The sequence below is a fragment of the Myotis daubentonii genome, chromosome 16 (genome assembly GCF_963259705.1).
Source record: "Myotis daubentonii chromosome 16, mMyoDau2.1, whole genome shotgun sequence".
Taxonomy (NCBI): domain Eukaryota; kingdom Metazoa; phylum Chordata; class Mammalia; order Chiroptera; family Vespertilionidae; genus Myotis; species Myotis daubentonii.
The window spans coordinates 37,044,657-37,058,909 of NC_081855.1; the positions used below are offsets into that span (position 1 = coordinate 37,044,657).

A 14,253-nucleotide genomic window follows, 5' to 3' on the forward strand; every position below is an offset into this window, starting at 1 on the left:
TGAGGGACGTGGCGGGTGTGGTGACTCCGTATTTCTTAGAGCCTACGTGTCCGCCGGCGGCTTTCTCCAGGGCTCCTCTCTCGAGTCTCAGCACAGCTGGCCGTTGGCACTGCACTTTGCAGCGAGGCCTGAGTCACCGAGCCCTTGCTTTCCTCTTTGCCAGCTGCCCTTTGCCCTTTCATAGCCTTTAGCTTGAATCTTCCAGAAAGACCCACTGACATGTGCAAATGTACAGTAAGAGCACCTGGGCGGGGACTGCCCTGCCCCAAGGAAGATCAGTCACGAGTGGTGGTTCCGAGTTCAAGTTCTGCGTGACTCCAGGCTTTTCTCTGTAGGCGTCCTTGCTTTCCTCGCTCCTGGGAGTTGGCATTTATGTTTAGCTTATGTGTAGCATGGAAAACTAAAGTTAATATTGTCTTCTAATTTAAAAGTGAATTATGATTATTTTCATATTTATTAACTATGTTATATTTGTTTTTGTTTATAAAGGTAACTTGTGCCTTTACCAACCTTTGCCATTCCCCAGTGTTCTTTCATTGTAGACAGTGTATGTGGTGGAATTTGAATATCCAAAATGATGGATAAGGCTAGAGAACAGAGCAAAATGGAGAAAGGATATGGAATTTTAAAAGAAAGAAAGACCAGCTGATGTTGTTGTTGTTGTTTCTGGATGAACATGTCCTTTCTCTTTGGAAGATCAAGGACAAATACCTATAGTCACGAGAATCAGTTCATTCTGGGAAGTCTGAGTGGGCAGGAGAGATGATAGAATCCTCCATGCAAGGGAATGAATGTTGCTATGGAAACCAGACCATCCTTTAGTGTAAGCCCCAATGCACTTGCCAGGCTGCCTGACCCTGCATATTAACATTGTGGATCCAGAGAACTGCCTGTATATTAACATTATGGACCCAATCTCTTTTAAAAGGCACTATTCAGATATTGATCTGATGAAACTTTATAACTTTAGAGAAAAGGAAGTTCTCGTCTCCTGGGAGGAGCTGCATTTCGTAGAACCTGAAGGCACTAGAGGCCCACAAACCATAGTTGACTGAGATGACCATACCTGTCACAGTTCTCTGGAGGGCTACTGAGAAAAAGTAAAAGTGTGTCTTCAGGTTTCTTCTAAGGGTGAGTTTACGGGAGGGCAAGGAATAGGTACAGCAGGGTTTTCTAAGAGCGGGAGAAGACATTCTTTGAACAGAAGCATGACCAGAATAGAGGGATACATTTAGGAATACTTGGGTGAAGGTGGTCTGTGACATTTAAACTCGCTAAACTTAAAGATTTCATGTGAGAATTAGATAATTATCACCGAGTACCTAATACACTCAAAACCGGACCCAGCAAGTTACACAGCAAATACTGATTACCACTACCAAGAGGACTGTAACTGAAATGACTCTGACATTGCAAAGGTATGTAATCCCAGATGCACAAAAACAATAGACAGGCTCACTTACGGTAAAGATTGACGTTTGTCAAGGAAGCTACCGGCCTAGGGCATAACTGACCTCCATGACCTGCTTTTAATTAAGAATTTTTATGTTCACACCATCCTGTGTGGTTACTTTTGGTCTCCGAGTTTAGTGCACCCCTCTCCCCTCTGCCCCCATAGCTTGTCAATTGCAGTGTGTCACCCCTTTTCCATTCGCATGTATCATTTGCAGGAGTTTGTAACCTCTTTAGCTAACCAAGTTGCCCTTTAAGGGGCTCAGTGATTGAGAGTTGTAGGACTGTGATCATACTACATTTTAAAAAATAGACATTTTTATTGATTTCAGAGAGGGAGAGAGAGAGAGAAACATCAACGATGAGAGAGAATTATTGGCTGCTTCCTGCATGCCCCCTACTGGGGATGAGCCAGCAAGCCCGGGCATGTGCCCTTGACCATAATTGAACCCGGGACCCTTAAGTCGGCAGGCCGAAGCTCTATCCACTGAGCCAAACCAGCTAGGGCAGGTCCTGACATTTGAAGGAAGGTGCAGGTGGCTAGTATTTTCCCCAGCTGTTGAAATCTGTTTAGAGGCAGGGTTGCAGTCTAGCTTCAGATTGAATAGGAAGGCTTCCTTATGCTTACCTTTGGGGTCAGGGTCAGGGTGTTTCCTGCACAGAACATCAGTCCCAGACTAGTTTCCACTTTTAGCCGCATCCCAGCAAAGTTCCTTAAATAGCACTATGAACTTGGCCCCGTCCCCACAGGGTAGGTCCAAATCCTCCTAAGGCAGCGGTTCTCAACCTGTGGGTTGCGACCCCTTTGGGTGTCAAATGACCCTTTCACAGGGGTTGCCTAAGAACATCGGAAAACACATATATAATTACATATTGTTTTGTGATTCATCCCTATGCTTTAATTATGTTCAATCTGTAACAATGAAAATACTTCCTGCATATCAGATATTTACATTACGATTCATTAACAGTAGCAAAATTAGTTATGAAGTAGCGACGAAAATAATTGTATGGTTGGGGGTCACCACAACATGAGGAACTGTATTAAAGGGTCGCGGCATTGGGAAGGTTGAGAACCACTGTCCTAGGGTTCTTCAATCCTGGGGATTTTTCCGAGTGGATTGGCAGAATACCCCGTAATCCTTTGGCCGTTCTGGTTGGTCGCACACAGCATTGGGGCGGGGTACTGGGCGTGTCTCACAGCGACGCGCTGAGCTGTCACTGGTCGGTGAACCCGGTATTTACAAAGCTTCGCGACTCGGCTCCGGTCGCAAAGGGCGGGCCTCCTTCAGCCAGGATCTTAGTGTCCTTTGCGTTGGCCAGACATGTCGTCAATCACGAAAGTCCGAGCTCATTGGTGCGAAAGTTTCAACAGGTCCCGTCCCCGCGCCACTCACCCACCGCCTACCTGAGCGGAGCGGCCATTCGGAAAGCCGTGGTGAGGGTGGCGGTGACCAGTGAGGGCGGCCGAGTCGCGGGCCGGGGAGAAGGGACCACAGCACGCAAGGCCGCCTCCTGTTTCCACGCCGCCTGCGGGAGGGGGGACCTAGGAGGTGTGCCGGGGGTGGTTGGGAGAGGAGGTGGAGCCTCCCAGGAGACTTAGAGGTACCTTCCTTCTCACAGCAAGCTTCTTATGTTTTTTCTTAACTGAGATTTTTTTGTTGTTGTTAGAAACAAAGACAAACTCTATTTTGTCGCCCAACAAAATTTCAAGTGCTGCGACGCCCTGGACTTGCCTGTACTTCCTATGTGGACCTTCTCTGAAGGATTGGAGCGTGCATTCTTTGGCTGTAGCAGCCTATACCTCATTTTTATACAGGATAAGTGCTGTGCTCCTTTTCTCTGGTCCTGGCATAGAATGGCCTGTGCCGGACATCATCCGGGACGTTTAGCTACTGTAGGAAGCCTTTGCTTTCAGGTAGGACCTCTGGAACAGGGTGACCGCCCCTCTGAGGTCACTGAGGGCAGGATGCATGGGAGATTGGCTGTCCTGGTTGCCTCTTCCCAGGAGTAAAGCTTTCCTTTGGTTAGGAAAGTCATGCAGAATAAGGATGGTTTTGTTTGTTTGTTTTTCTGATTGAAGAATCTCTGTTGCCTTCCAGGAGCTTGGTTAGAGGCATGAACACAGTACCAGTTTCAAGTCTTTAATTAGAATCTCAAGCTCACACTACTAATAGGCTGATTTGTTAAAAGACTATAAGTTTCTGCAAAACCAGTCTGTCTTTACTATTGCCTTCCTGTATAGAATCTATCCTATCTGCTACTGAAAAATAAAATATTGAACATTTTTGCTGTTCGATGTCAGTATAGTGATGACCTTTTTGGAGGATAATGACTGGGAGGGGGTACAAAGAGTTCTAGGTCACTGGCAATCATCTCTTTTGATCTGGTTCATGACATTTCATTAAACTGTACAGTTATCATGAATGTTTATATCTGTATGTAAATTATATTTCAATAAATAGTTTTAAAGACTGATGGAGAATAAGGTGATAGTCAATATTGGATGCTATGGTATGGCCTCAACTCTTGCCCAGTTAATTTCACTGATTCCAGGGCGGTTTCCCAATGCTGTACGTATTTCTGAAGAATGTTAGGTTATTTTCTGGGTATTGATATGGCCTGCTAGCCACAGGCAGCTAACTAAATTTCGAAGATATGTTGATATTGAACCTACCTTAAGCACTTTGCTTCACATGTGTAAAGTAACTGGTTCTCTAAGTTCTCGTTTCAAGAGAGTTTAGATATATTTATTGTAGCACTGCTTCCCGACATAAGGTGGCTGAAGCCTGCCATCACAGGGGTGGCATTGAGACTGGGCTTCTACCCATCCCACTTAGATGCTGCAGTGGAAAAGATAATCTTTCAGTAAGGCATCAAAAGGCTTAATTGAGTTTGCCTTTGAAAAAAAGACATACTACTCCTTATTGACAAAAGTGTACTTAAGATGGTTTAAATTAAATTTAAAAAACAACTAAAAAGCCGGCCCTGGCCAGGTAGCTCAGTTGGTTAGAGCGTCGTCCTGATATGGCAAAACTGCGCATTCCATCTCCGGTTAGGGCACATACAAGAATCAACCAATGGATGCACAGCTAAGTGGAATAACAAGTTGATGTCCCCCTGCCCCACCTCCACCCCCTGTCTCTGTATTTGTCTCTCTCAAATCAATAAGTTAAATTAAGGAAAATAAACTAAGCAAAATAAACAAATAAGCAGAACAGACTCATAGATACAGAAAGCATTTCGATAATTGCCAGATGGGAGGGGGGGTTGGGGGAATGGGTGAAAAGGTGAAAAAGGTGAAAGGATTAGGAAGTACAAATGGTTGTTACAAAATAGTTGTGGGTATGTGAAATACAGTTAGGGGCTATAGTCAACAACATTCTAATAACTATGTATGGGGTCAGATGGTACAAGATTTATTGGGAGGATCGCTTAGTAAGTTATATAATGTCTAATCACTGAAACTAATATAATATTGCATGTCAACTGTCATTGAAAAATAAAAAATGACTTTAAAAAGTTTTACTAGGACCCACCGTTAATAGAGACTTATATTTTATGTATGTTTGCATAGCTCTGCAATGAACAATTATTTGACTTGCCTTTCTTTTCACCCAGGTAACCAAATTCAATTACCATGGGGAATGTTTTTGAAAAACTGTTTGAAAGTCTGTTTGGGAAAAAGGAGGTGCGGATTCTTATTTTGGGTTTGGATGGAGTAGGAAAAACCACCATGTTGTATAAATTGAAGCTGGGAAGGATTGTGGCTACCGTCCCTACAGTAGGTATGTTAACAACCTGTGGCCACACCAAGTTACAATTTAGTCTGTTAAACTCTTAACATGCTGCTTATATTATTGACTATTTCTTTTCGAAAATCTTGTTTATCCCAAGAATGTAAACTTTTTGATGCCAAAACCAGGTAATGTATACTTAACAAATTGCTCTCCAATGTCTCCAGCACATTCCTAGATTTACAGGGGAGTCATACAAACACATTTAGATTAAGCAAATTTATCCTTAGCTGCTAGGCAAGGAAGATAATAATGACTAAAACAGTGAGGGCAGTTACGCCCTCCGTTCCTCTCAGTTAGGATGTGTCCCAGCCTCGGCCTGAGAGGGAAGCAGGAAATCTGCTGTTCCCTCCTCAGCCAGTCTTCCTTCCAGCTGGCCGTCCTCAGTGGAAGCATCTTTCCACTCCAAGTACCTCCTAGTGTTTAAAGATGCAGTGTGATTATTTTTTCTTCACTCTGGTTGGAGCCAACTACTTGAGCTGGTGTCCAACTGAAGAATCTGATTTGTTCCAAAGCTGTAGACCAGCCTTCCTATGAACCAGCACAGTGTTTTGTGGGCTATTTAAGGGTTTTGCAAAGGCGGTTTTGATAGAACTTCATCTTTGCCTGGAGAACTGCCTCTAGATCCAAATTCCTGGGTGAGAAAGGCTCTAAGAGGGAGGGAGGAAAGTTTCTACATTGTGCGGCGGAAAGTGGAAGTCAGTCCCATTAACGGCTTCTGTTTGCTCTCAAGTACACTGTTGAGATCTTTTTGCTGCGGGAAAGGGGGAAAGTGGGAGGGTGGAGGTTGGAGAGGGTTGGGAAGGTTTGAGACACCTTCATGCTGAATGGGAGAGCAAGCTGACTAACACATTCTGTTTTGTAAGTTATAAATCTTTGACTAGCAAGCTGCTTTGTAAATTAAAAGTCCAAATGTTAAAGCTGGCCAAATGTCAGTTGAAATAATTTGGAATTGTTCTACCAGCAAGAGTCATCATTAAAATTTGTCTCCATCCTTTCAATTTAGGTTTCAATGTGGAGACGGTGGAATATAACAATATCAGCCTCACCATCTGGGATGTCAATAGCCATTGTAAACACAGACCTATGTGGAGACATTATTTCAAGGACACCAAAGGTAAGGATTATCCAGTCCACAGCCTTGGAGCCGTTTATATTAAATGTATCTAAAGATGCGTGCTTGAACCCAGCCGGTGTGGCTCAGTGGTTGAGTGTCAACCTATGAACCAGGAGGTCACGGTTCGATTCCTGGTCAGGGCACATGCCCGGGGTTGTGGGCTCAATCCCCAGTGTTGGGCGTGCAGGAGGCAGTCGATCAATGATCCCCTCTCATCATGGATGCTTCTATCTCTCTCTCCCTCTCCCTTCGTCTCTGAAATCAGTAACAATATATATTTCTTAAAAAGACACCCGCCTGAAGCCCCTGGTGGTGCTCTGCTTTATTTGGACTGTCAGTCGTCCCTTCTCTTCTGATGGCTCACTTACGCTTACTGGGGAGATTTCTTTTAGAGAAATGGTCCCTGCATTCCTAGAAAAAGTACTCGGGCTTTAATGCCCAATATAGGAAACTCCCTTTAATCAAGTAATGGTTAGAAAATGGTTATCCTGATGAATTTCATTCTTTGGTTTAGAGTTATAGGTGCCCTTGGATGAGGTACTGGTTTTTGAAGAATTTGAATTCACTAAACATTTTTAAACCTAGTGATAATATCTAAAAATCATGCCTCTGGAGAGAAAGAGATGAACAGAGATGGCTGAATCCCCAAATCCCAAATCCTAGCCTCTTGTGTGGTCACAGTCCCTCCCTGCTGTTCTACTATTCTACAAGTACACGTAGAGGCATGAATATCCCAGATTGTTACTGTATTTCCTTATCATTGGTTTCTTAAAGATGGGGCTCTATCATACATAATGCATAAAATGGTCTATTAGTTCTCACATGGGAAGATTTTTCTTTGATTACAGGTAATTTTAATTTGTTAAATGGCAATGTACTTATATGGTTCAAAATTCAAAAAGAAATAAAAGTCTATAATAAAAAGTCATCAGCTCATCACTGTCCCTTAACCATCCACAGTTCCTTTCCTGTAGGCAACAATTTTTATTTTTTGTATATCTGCCCAAAGGTATTTTATGCAATATAATTATGCTATAATTACATATTCCTCCATTTACAAAACAAATTACAATATGCTACTCATGTGTCAATTTACCTTTTCTAGGTTCTTTTAGTGCAAAAGTGTAGTCAGTCTGATGCGAGGTTCTTTGTTTCTCAGATAAGGATCCCTATAAAAATAGAATATGAAAAGGTACCTAATCTTTATAAACCTTTATTTTCATTAGGAATGGCAAAGAGATACTAGTACTATGCCAGCTTCCCCCCTGTCTGTTTTGCATTAGAAACTAATGATTCTAAGGATCTCTTCAAATTTCTGGATAACCTGGTTTGCTTAGTGACGATCACAGTCCAGAACTGCTGGCAGCATTCATATTTTGGGGGGGAGTTTTGAATTTTTTGCACTTTTAAAATCTGATGTGCTATAACAGATATGGCTTTGACTCACGTGCAAGCCCCAAACCTTCAGCAGCTGTCGAGCTGTCTCCCGGAGTGGGCTGGTCCAGAGCGGCTGGCCCGGCAGCTGTTGGAGGGGGTGGCAGGACTGGGAAGCATGGAGGGATGGGTCAGAGCGCCAGCACTGGCTTTCCCTCCTAGATATAGTCATGAAACCTCCTAGAAGGAACTTAGAGGACATCTCATCTCACTACCCTCTCCTTACCAGCAGGGTCCCTTCTGCAGTGTCCCCACAAGTTGTGGCTTAAGCTGGGCATGAATACCTCCAGTCACAGGAGGGCCTCCTCAGTAGCTCATTGCTTCAGTTCTGTTGACTCGTTATCATGTTGACTTACTGTAGATTTTACCCACTGACCTTCCATCTACTATATAAAACAAGTTAAATCTCTCTTTATGCCATAGCCCTTTAAATATCTGAAGACAGCGATCAGCAGTCCCCGCAATGAGTCTTTTCTCCAGGTAAAATATCCCCAGTTATAGCAGTTATTTTTCAGATGACATGGCATCTGATTCCTTTTCCATCCTAGTCATTCTCTTACTCCCTCCAGTTTGCCTGTGCTTTAGGATGTGGGGCCCAGCACTGACCACATAACATTCCCAGGCTATTCTGACCGACATACAATAGAGTGGGCTTTTTATCACCCATGTCCTAAAAACTAAGCTACCTTCACTGCTGTTGATGCAGCTGAGGATCAGATTTGTTCTTTTGGCAACCACATTCTTGTCTGAGAGAGGGCTTACTGTCACCTGAACCCCACGTGGTCATTACCGTTATTGCCACATGGACTGCTGCTAAGAAAGGCTCCCCCATCCTGTATTTGGATGGTGTGTTGGAGTTCTCCTGGGCACCTCCTTTGGGAGATCCTTGTACCACCTCTTTCCCCAGCCAATGTGGCAGTCACCAGGTCTGTGCAGGTTTCAACGATATTTGCTCAGATAGTGTGGCAGCACCTTTCTTCAACCTGTCTCTGGCTTACTGGGATTTTTCTGGGATGCCGCAAAGACTTCTGACACCAGCTATCTGGAGTTGTGCCAGACTTCATGGGTCACGTGCACAAGGCACCAGCTGCAAGTTTGGGGTTCCCACTACCCCCTCAGGTTCATCGGAATGACTTCCAGGACACAGGAAAGGGCTATACTTACCATTACAGTTTTCTTACAAGGACACAAATGAACCAAAGGAGAGATCCCGGTGGTACCAACACACAGCTTCCATTGTTCTCTCCCTGCTCACATGTGTGGTTTCACTAAAAGCAATCAGATGGAAGGATACAGGGTGGGGCAAAAGTAGATTTACCGTTGTGAGTACATAAAACACAGTGTTAATAAAGCTATTGGTTTTTTTGAGGGGGCGGGGGGGATTTTTCCATTGATTTCTAGGAAGAGTGGAAGAGAGAGGGAAAGACAGAGAGAAACATCAATGTGAGAGAAATACATTGATTGGTTGCCTCCTGCATGAGCCCTAACCAGGGCCCAGGCTGGGGCAGAGCCTGCAACTAAGATACATGCCCTTGATCGGAATCAAACCTGGGACCCTTTGGTCTGCAGGCCGACACTCTATCCGCTGAGCCAAACTAGCTAGGGCTAATAAAGCTATTGTAATAATCATAATCTGCATGTTTTTTTCCACACAAGCCACTGCAAACCTACTTATGCCCCACCCTGTATATAATCCTGAGAGTTAGGAATGCATTACCCTTCCGGCACATTGATGTGTGATATATGCAGAGTATTGCCAAACCAGGGAAACTTACCTGAATGTTGATGTCCAGAATTTTATTGGAACTTTATTATGTAGGTTTGATGCAGAAATGAAGTGATTAAAAATGAGTGATTGCCCTAGCTAGTGTGGCTCAGTTGGTTGAGTGTCGTCCGGTGCACCAAGAGGTTGCAGGTTCGATTCTCAGTCAGGGCACATGCCCGGGTTGTGGGTTCAATCCCCAGTAGGGGGAATGCAGGAGCCAGTCAACCAATGTTTCTCTTCTCTCTCACGTTGATATTTCCATCTCTTTCCCTTCCTCTCTTTCTAAAATAAACAAAAAACGTATTTTTAAAAAATGAGAGATTAAAAACCTTTTATTTGTATATTTCTCTGTATATTTTGTATAATCTGGTGAAGGGCTTTGATGCTTCTGTAAAAGATAGGTTAGTTGGTGTACAGTACACTTCCTAACTCTCGGGATTACAGATTCTTCCATAGGATTGCTTTCCGTGAAAACACACATGTGAGCAGGGAGAAACTGTAAGGAGATATAAACAGCTGCCATTTCCAGGTTCAGATTACTAACATGCTTGTGATTTCTCTCCAGGTGTGATTTTTGTGGTCGATAGTAACGACAGAGAACGGATCAGTGAGGCCCAAGAAGAACTAACCAGATTGTTAATGGAGGATGAGCTCAGGGATGCAGTCTTGTTGGTGTTTGCAAATAAACAGGTAGGTTGTTGGCTTTCTGAATACTGGAACTGGAGTTTACTGCTAGTTGATCACTTAAAAATAATAGATATTTAAATTAGATGTCTGCCTCTCTCTCTCCAGTCCCTACCATAACCTCTCCCTCCACCTCCTTTATAGCATATGTCTTATATTCATTCATTCATCCACTCAACAAATATCCATTGAGCATCAAAGTTCTAGTCATTGTTTTAGGGATTGGTGATAATATCAGTGAACAAGACAGACAGAAGCCTCTGTGTTACATCCCAGTGGGAGGAGAGAGTCAGTGAGCATATAGTATGTGATGTGTCTGGTGGAAGTGTTGTGGACGAAGGTAAAACAGAGAAGGGGCAGAATGGATATGGGGAGGGGCCAGGATGCCTCTCTGATAAGATAACGTCTGAGCAGAGACCTGAAGTCCAGCAGGAAGGGAGCCCCAGGGTTCCAGGAACAGTAAGGCAGCCAGGGACACTGGAGCAGAGTTGGGGGTGGACAAGGTAGATCTCATGGGGCTATCACTGAGGAGGAGATGTAATATAAGCTGTAAAAGAGTGGGAGGAGGGCCCGGTGTCGAACAGGACTCGAAGCTGAACTAAGTATGGGAAAGAAGGTGGAATCATGTGGAATGTACCAGCCTGAGATAATGACAGTTACCTTTGGATATGTTTCCTCCCACTCTCTCCTCTATGAATATATTCATTTTAAAATTGAAATCGTACTGTTTTGACAGTGTTGCATACTGTTTTGTCACTTCAGATTTATCGAAAGCATTTTCTCTTGTCATTCATCTCTTTGTAAACATGATTTTAAAGGGTGAATGGATCATCCTTTACTCAACCGTGACCCTACTGTTAGGTTCGATGTCAGTCCAGAATTTCACTAGTGAACATAGTGGACTTTCAAAAAAAAAAAAAAAAAGAACAGATTTATTGTTTTAATTATAAAAGCAGAATATGTTGATGATATAAGTATGCAAACAGTTCAGAATATCAAGTGAAGTGAAATACTTAGCCCCACTCCTCAGGGTAAAACATTGTTACATTCCTTACCTCTTTCCAGAGGTAGAACTTTCTATGCCTATATAAGCAGTTAAATGATTATATTCACATTGAAATTGTGGAGATCATAGTCTGCATTCTGTTTGGCAACCTGCCTTTTTCAATTAGCATATCTTTGACCAACCTTCCATATCAATACAATGGATCTACCTTGTTCTGGGGACTCTGACCCCCAGAGAGAGTGAGCTGTTGCAGGATTCTGATAGAAGAATGACTTGATCTGATTTTAATTGATTTTTAATTGATTGTTAAGAATAGACTTGAGGGGAGCAAGAGCAGAAGCAAGGAGACCAATAAGGAAGTTATGTAAGTAATCCAAGTGAGAAATTATGATGGTGGGGTTAGGGTGTAGCTGTGAAGGTGAGGTGAGAAATGGTCAGATGCTGAATATATTTAGATGGTAGAGTCTGTAGGATTTCCTAATGTGGAGTTGTGAGAGTGAGAGAGAGAAAAAAAATTAAGGATGATTTTAAGGTTTTGGGCCTGAGCAGCTGGAAGGCTAGAGTTGCCATCAGCTAAGATAAGTCTGTGGGTTGGGGCAGGTTTGGGGAGAAGAGCAGATATATATATATTTTTAAGAGCATGGTATTTCATTATACGAACACAGCATTATAAACTGACTTTTGAATATTCTCTTTCAAGGATGTTCCCAATGCTATGAGCACAGCAGAAATAACAGACAAGCTTGGCTTACAGTCCGTCCGCCGGAGAAACTGGCACATTCAGGCTACCAGCACCACCAGTGGAGACGGGTTTTATGAAGGCCTGGACTGGCTCTCCAACCAGCTTAAAAACCAGAAGTGACTGGAAGCAATTCATTCCTGTGCCTCGTGGCGAAACCAGCTGCTTGTGTGTGTGCAAGGAGCAAGTGTGGATGTGTGGCTGGGCGTGGGGCGGCTTTCTCACAAGGTGCCTTGTATCTGCTATAAGAAAACCAGTGTTACAGTCTAAGAAAAACCAGTGTTATGTTTTGTACCCTACCTCCTGTTTCAGTAGCCTTGATGATCATCCCTACAGTTGATGGAGGAATCCTGAGGGCTGTCGGGGGCACAGGAGCCAGGGTGACCTTCATGGTGGAAAGAAGAAGGGTTGCCGGCATGAGGACCAAGTCCAATTGTGAAGACCTGGCCCTGGCGTCTCCGCATACCCGGGACCCTGTTAGACTTTAGAGTCTACGGAAAGGAAGGAACTGGCATTCTTTCCCATCACTGCCAGAGCTAGAGGCTCACTATTCGGTGCTTTCGAGCAAAAGGCGCTTGCTTACGACAGGTTTGAAGTTCAGATTGGAACTTTTCCCTTCAGCTGCAGCTAGCCCAGACTTCCTGGTGTAACATACTTTATTTCAAGGAGTCAGTGGTCTTTTTCATTAGAGTATCCAGACTACAGGAACACTAGAGAATTATCCAGTCCTCCCCTTGTGCTAGTTCCTTCCTTGATTTGCCTTTTTTTCCCCCCCTTTGGCCAAATGGAGACCATTTTGGGTAGTAACCCAGCATGAGGCTAAAGCTCTTTGCTGGGGCCACAGTCCAGTGAAGGATCTGGAAAAGAAAGCAAGGTGACAGTCATGTTTGTGTCCTTGCATCACCCTCTCAGGTTTCAGGCTCCTGAGGCTGCTCTCTCGCTTCTCTGCTCTGTGCTGAATGTTCTACCCGCTCAAAGCAGGAGGTTTGCTCCTGGGAATGAATCATCACCATGTTCAGTATCTCAATCCAACTTCCGGTTTGGGCTAACACCTGTGAGTTATGAGAGTTTGTGAGAGAATCAAGAGGTTAATTTGGGGGACAAAATTCCCCCTAACCCCTGGTATCTATTGCCTCTGAGTTAGTGCAAAATTTCGCCCTCCTGGTAATGTCTAGCGCCTACACCGCTGTCCATGGTACTGACTCCCTCTTCTGGATAGTGGTAATGTCTTACATGGAAAACATGCTTTATGTTGTCAAAATGTTAATGAAAATGGCCTGGAGATGGGCTAGGTTCTCTCAGTAATCTCGAGCTCTTTTGCTCAGACATTTGTTGGCCAAATTTTTACACGTTTCTACTACTTTACCTTTTAAAGTTCCTTTTAAAAAAAATCTATTGAAATTACAGGGGTGAATTTTTATAAGGGTGAGTTTTAAGAAAAGTAAACCTTGTTTCTTGATAACAATGAAGTTGATATTACTGGGGAGAACTTGCATACCATAACAAGTGTAGGTGTAATGTTTTTCTTTAAAATGTTGGCTTTAAAGACTGTTCATTGCAATCTTGTCAACTAAGTCCAGTTTTGCTTGTTTAACCACAGAGTAATTCCTGAGCAATGTTTAGATTCTATGTTTAAATTGGCTGGGACTGTGTCTTACACTGTGTATTTATGCTTAGTACAGTGTACTTAGTACAGTGCCAGGCTTCACTGAACACTGTCGATTGGTTGAACAATAAAAAGCTTGCTTTGGAAGGAAGAGAAGGCGGCCCTGTACTTCTGAATGTCTTGAACTACTTTAAAATCCCTCCTTTTCTATCTTAGCTGACTTTCTATTGAAAACTCACGGAGCACTTGTACAAAAGACAACCACAGGGGTACTCTCCTGGCCCTGGGCCTTTAGCAGTACTGGTACTTTCATGACAATTCCAACTGCAGTCTTTGTCTTTCAGTGATTTTGGTGAGTTGGGGTAAGTGGGGACACATTAGTACAGTGGCTTTCAGCAGACACTTGGGCCCCTGATAGCGATATTCACATCCCAGAGGTGTCCCTCACTAGCTGCTGGCCTCAAGCCAGTTACTCTCAGCCTCCTTGTCTCTGAGCCTCAGTTTGCTTAACTGTTAAATGGGGATAATACCTGTTTCAAAGGGTTGTGGGGATTAAATGTCTCAGGCCTTTGTGTGCCTTGCTCTGGTGTTTCTCTGGGGCTATCTTGATGCCCGAGTGTAAACAGCAGTGCTGGCCACAAAGTAATCAGCCT

The 14,253-nt window shown here is 43.6% G+C and overlaps 1 protein-coding gene across 4 annotated transcripts; it reads left to right on the forward strand.

Annotated features, from left to right (window-relative positions):
• Positions 1–2,867: 2,867 nt before the first annotated feature.
• Positions 2,868–13,790, forward strand: LOC132218536 (ADP-ribosylation factor 2-like). 4 transcript variants are annotated; one of them, XM_059669835.1, is made up of 6 exons: positions 2,868–3,370; positions 3,555–3,648; positions 5,074–5,240; positions 6,256–6,366; positions 10,131–10,255; positions 11,956–13,790. In XM_059669835.1, the coding sequence occupies exons 3-6, from the start codon at positions 5,093–5,095 to the stop codon at positions 12,115–12,117; spliced, it is 546 nt and encodes a 181-aa protein (XP_059525818.1). In that variant the 5' UTR covers positions 2,868–3,370; positions 3,555–3,648; positions 5,074–5,092; the 3' UTR covers positions 12,118–13,790. The 4 variants fall into 4 exon arrangements, with proteins under 4 accessions (XP_059525818.1, XP_059525820.1, XP_059525819.1 ...); XM_059669836.1 differs by lacking the exon at positions 3,555–3,648 and having other exon boundaries at positions 2,871–3,370; positions 11,956–12,164; positions 12,307–13,790; XM_059669837.1 differs by lacking the exon at positions 3,555–3,648 and having other exon boundaries at positions 2,868–3,349.
• Positions 13,791–14,253: the final 463 nt, after the last annotated feature.

Excerpts from the sequence above, each read along its gene's own strand:
- LOC132218536 (XM_059669835.1), top strand. The coding sequence starts at position 5,093 with ATGGGGAATGTTTTTGAAAAACTGTTTGAAAGTCTGTTTGGGAAAAAG. Across the intron at positions 5,241-6,255 it reads GGCTACCGTCCCTACAGTAG|GTTTCAATGTGGAGACGGTG; the intron begins GTATGTTAACAA and ends CTTTCAATTTAG. Across the intron at positions 6,367-10,130 it reads TTATTTCAAGGACACCAAAG|GTGTGATTTTTGTGGTCGAT; the intron begins GTAAGGATTATC and ends ATTTCTCTCCAG.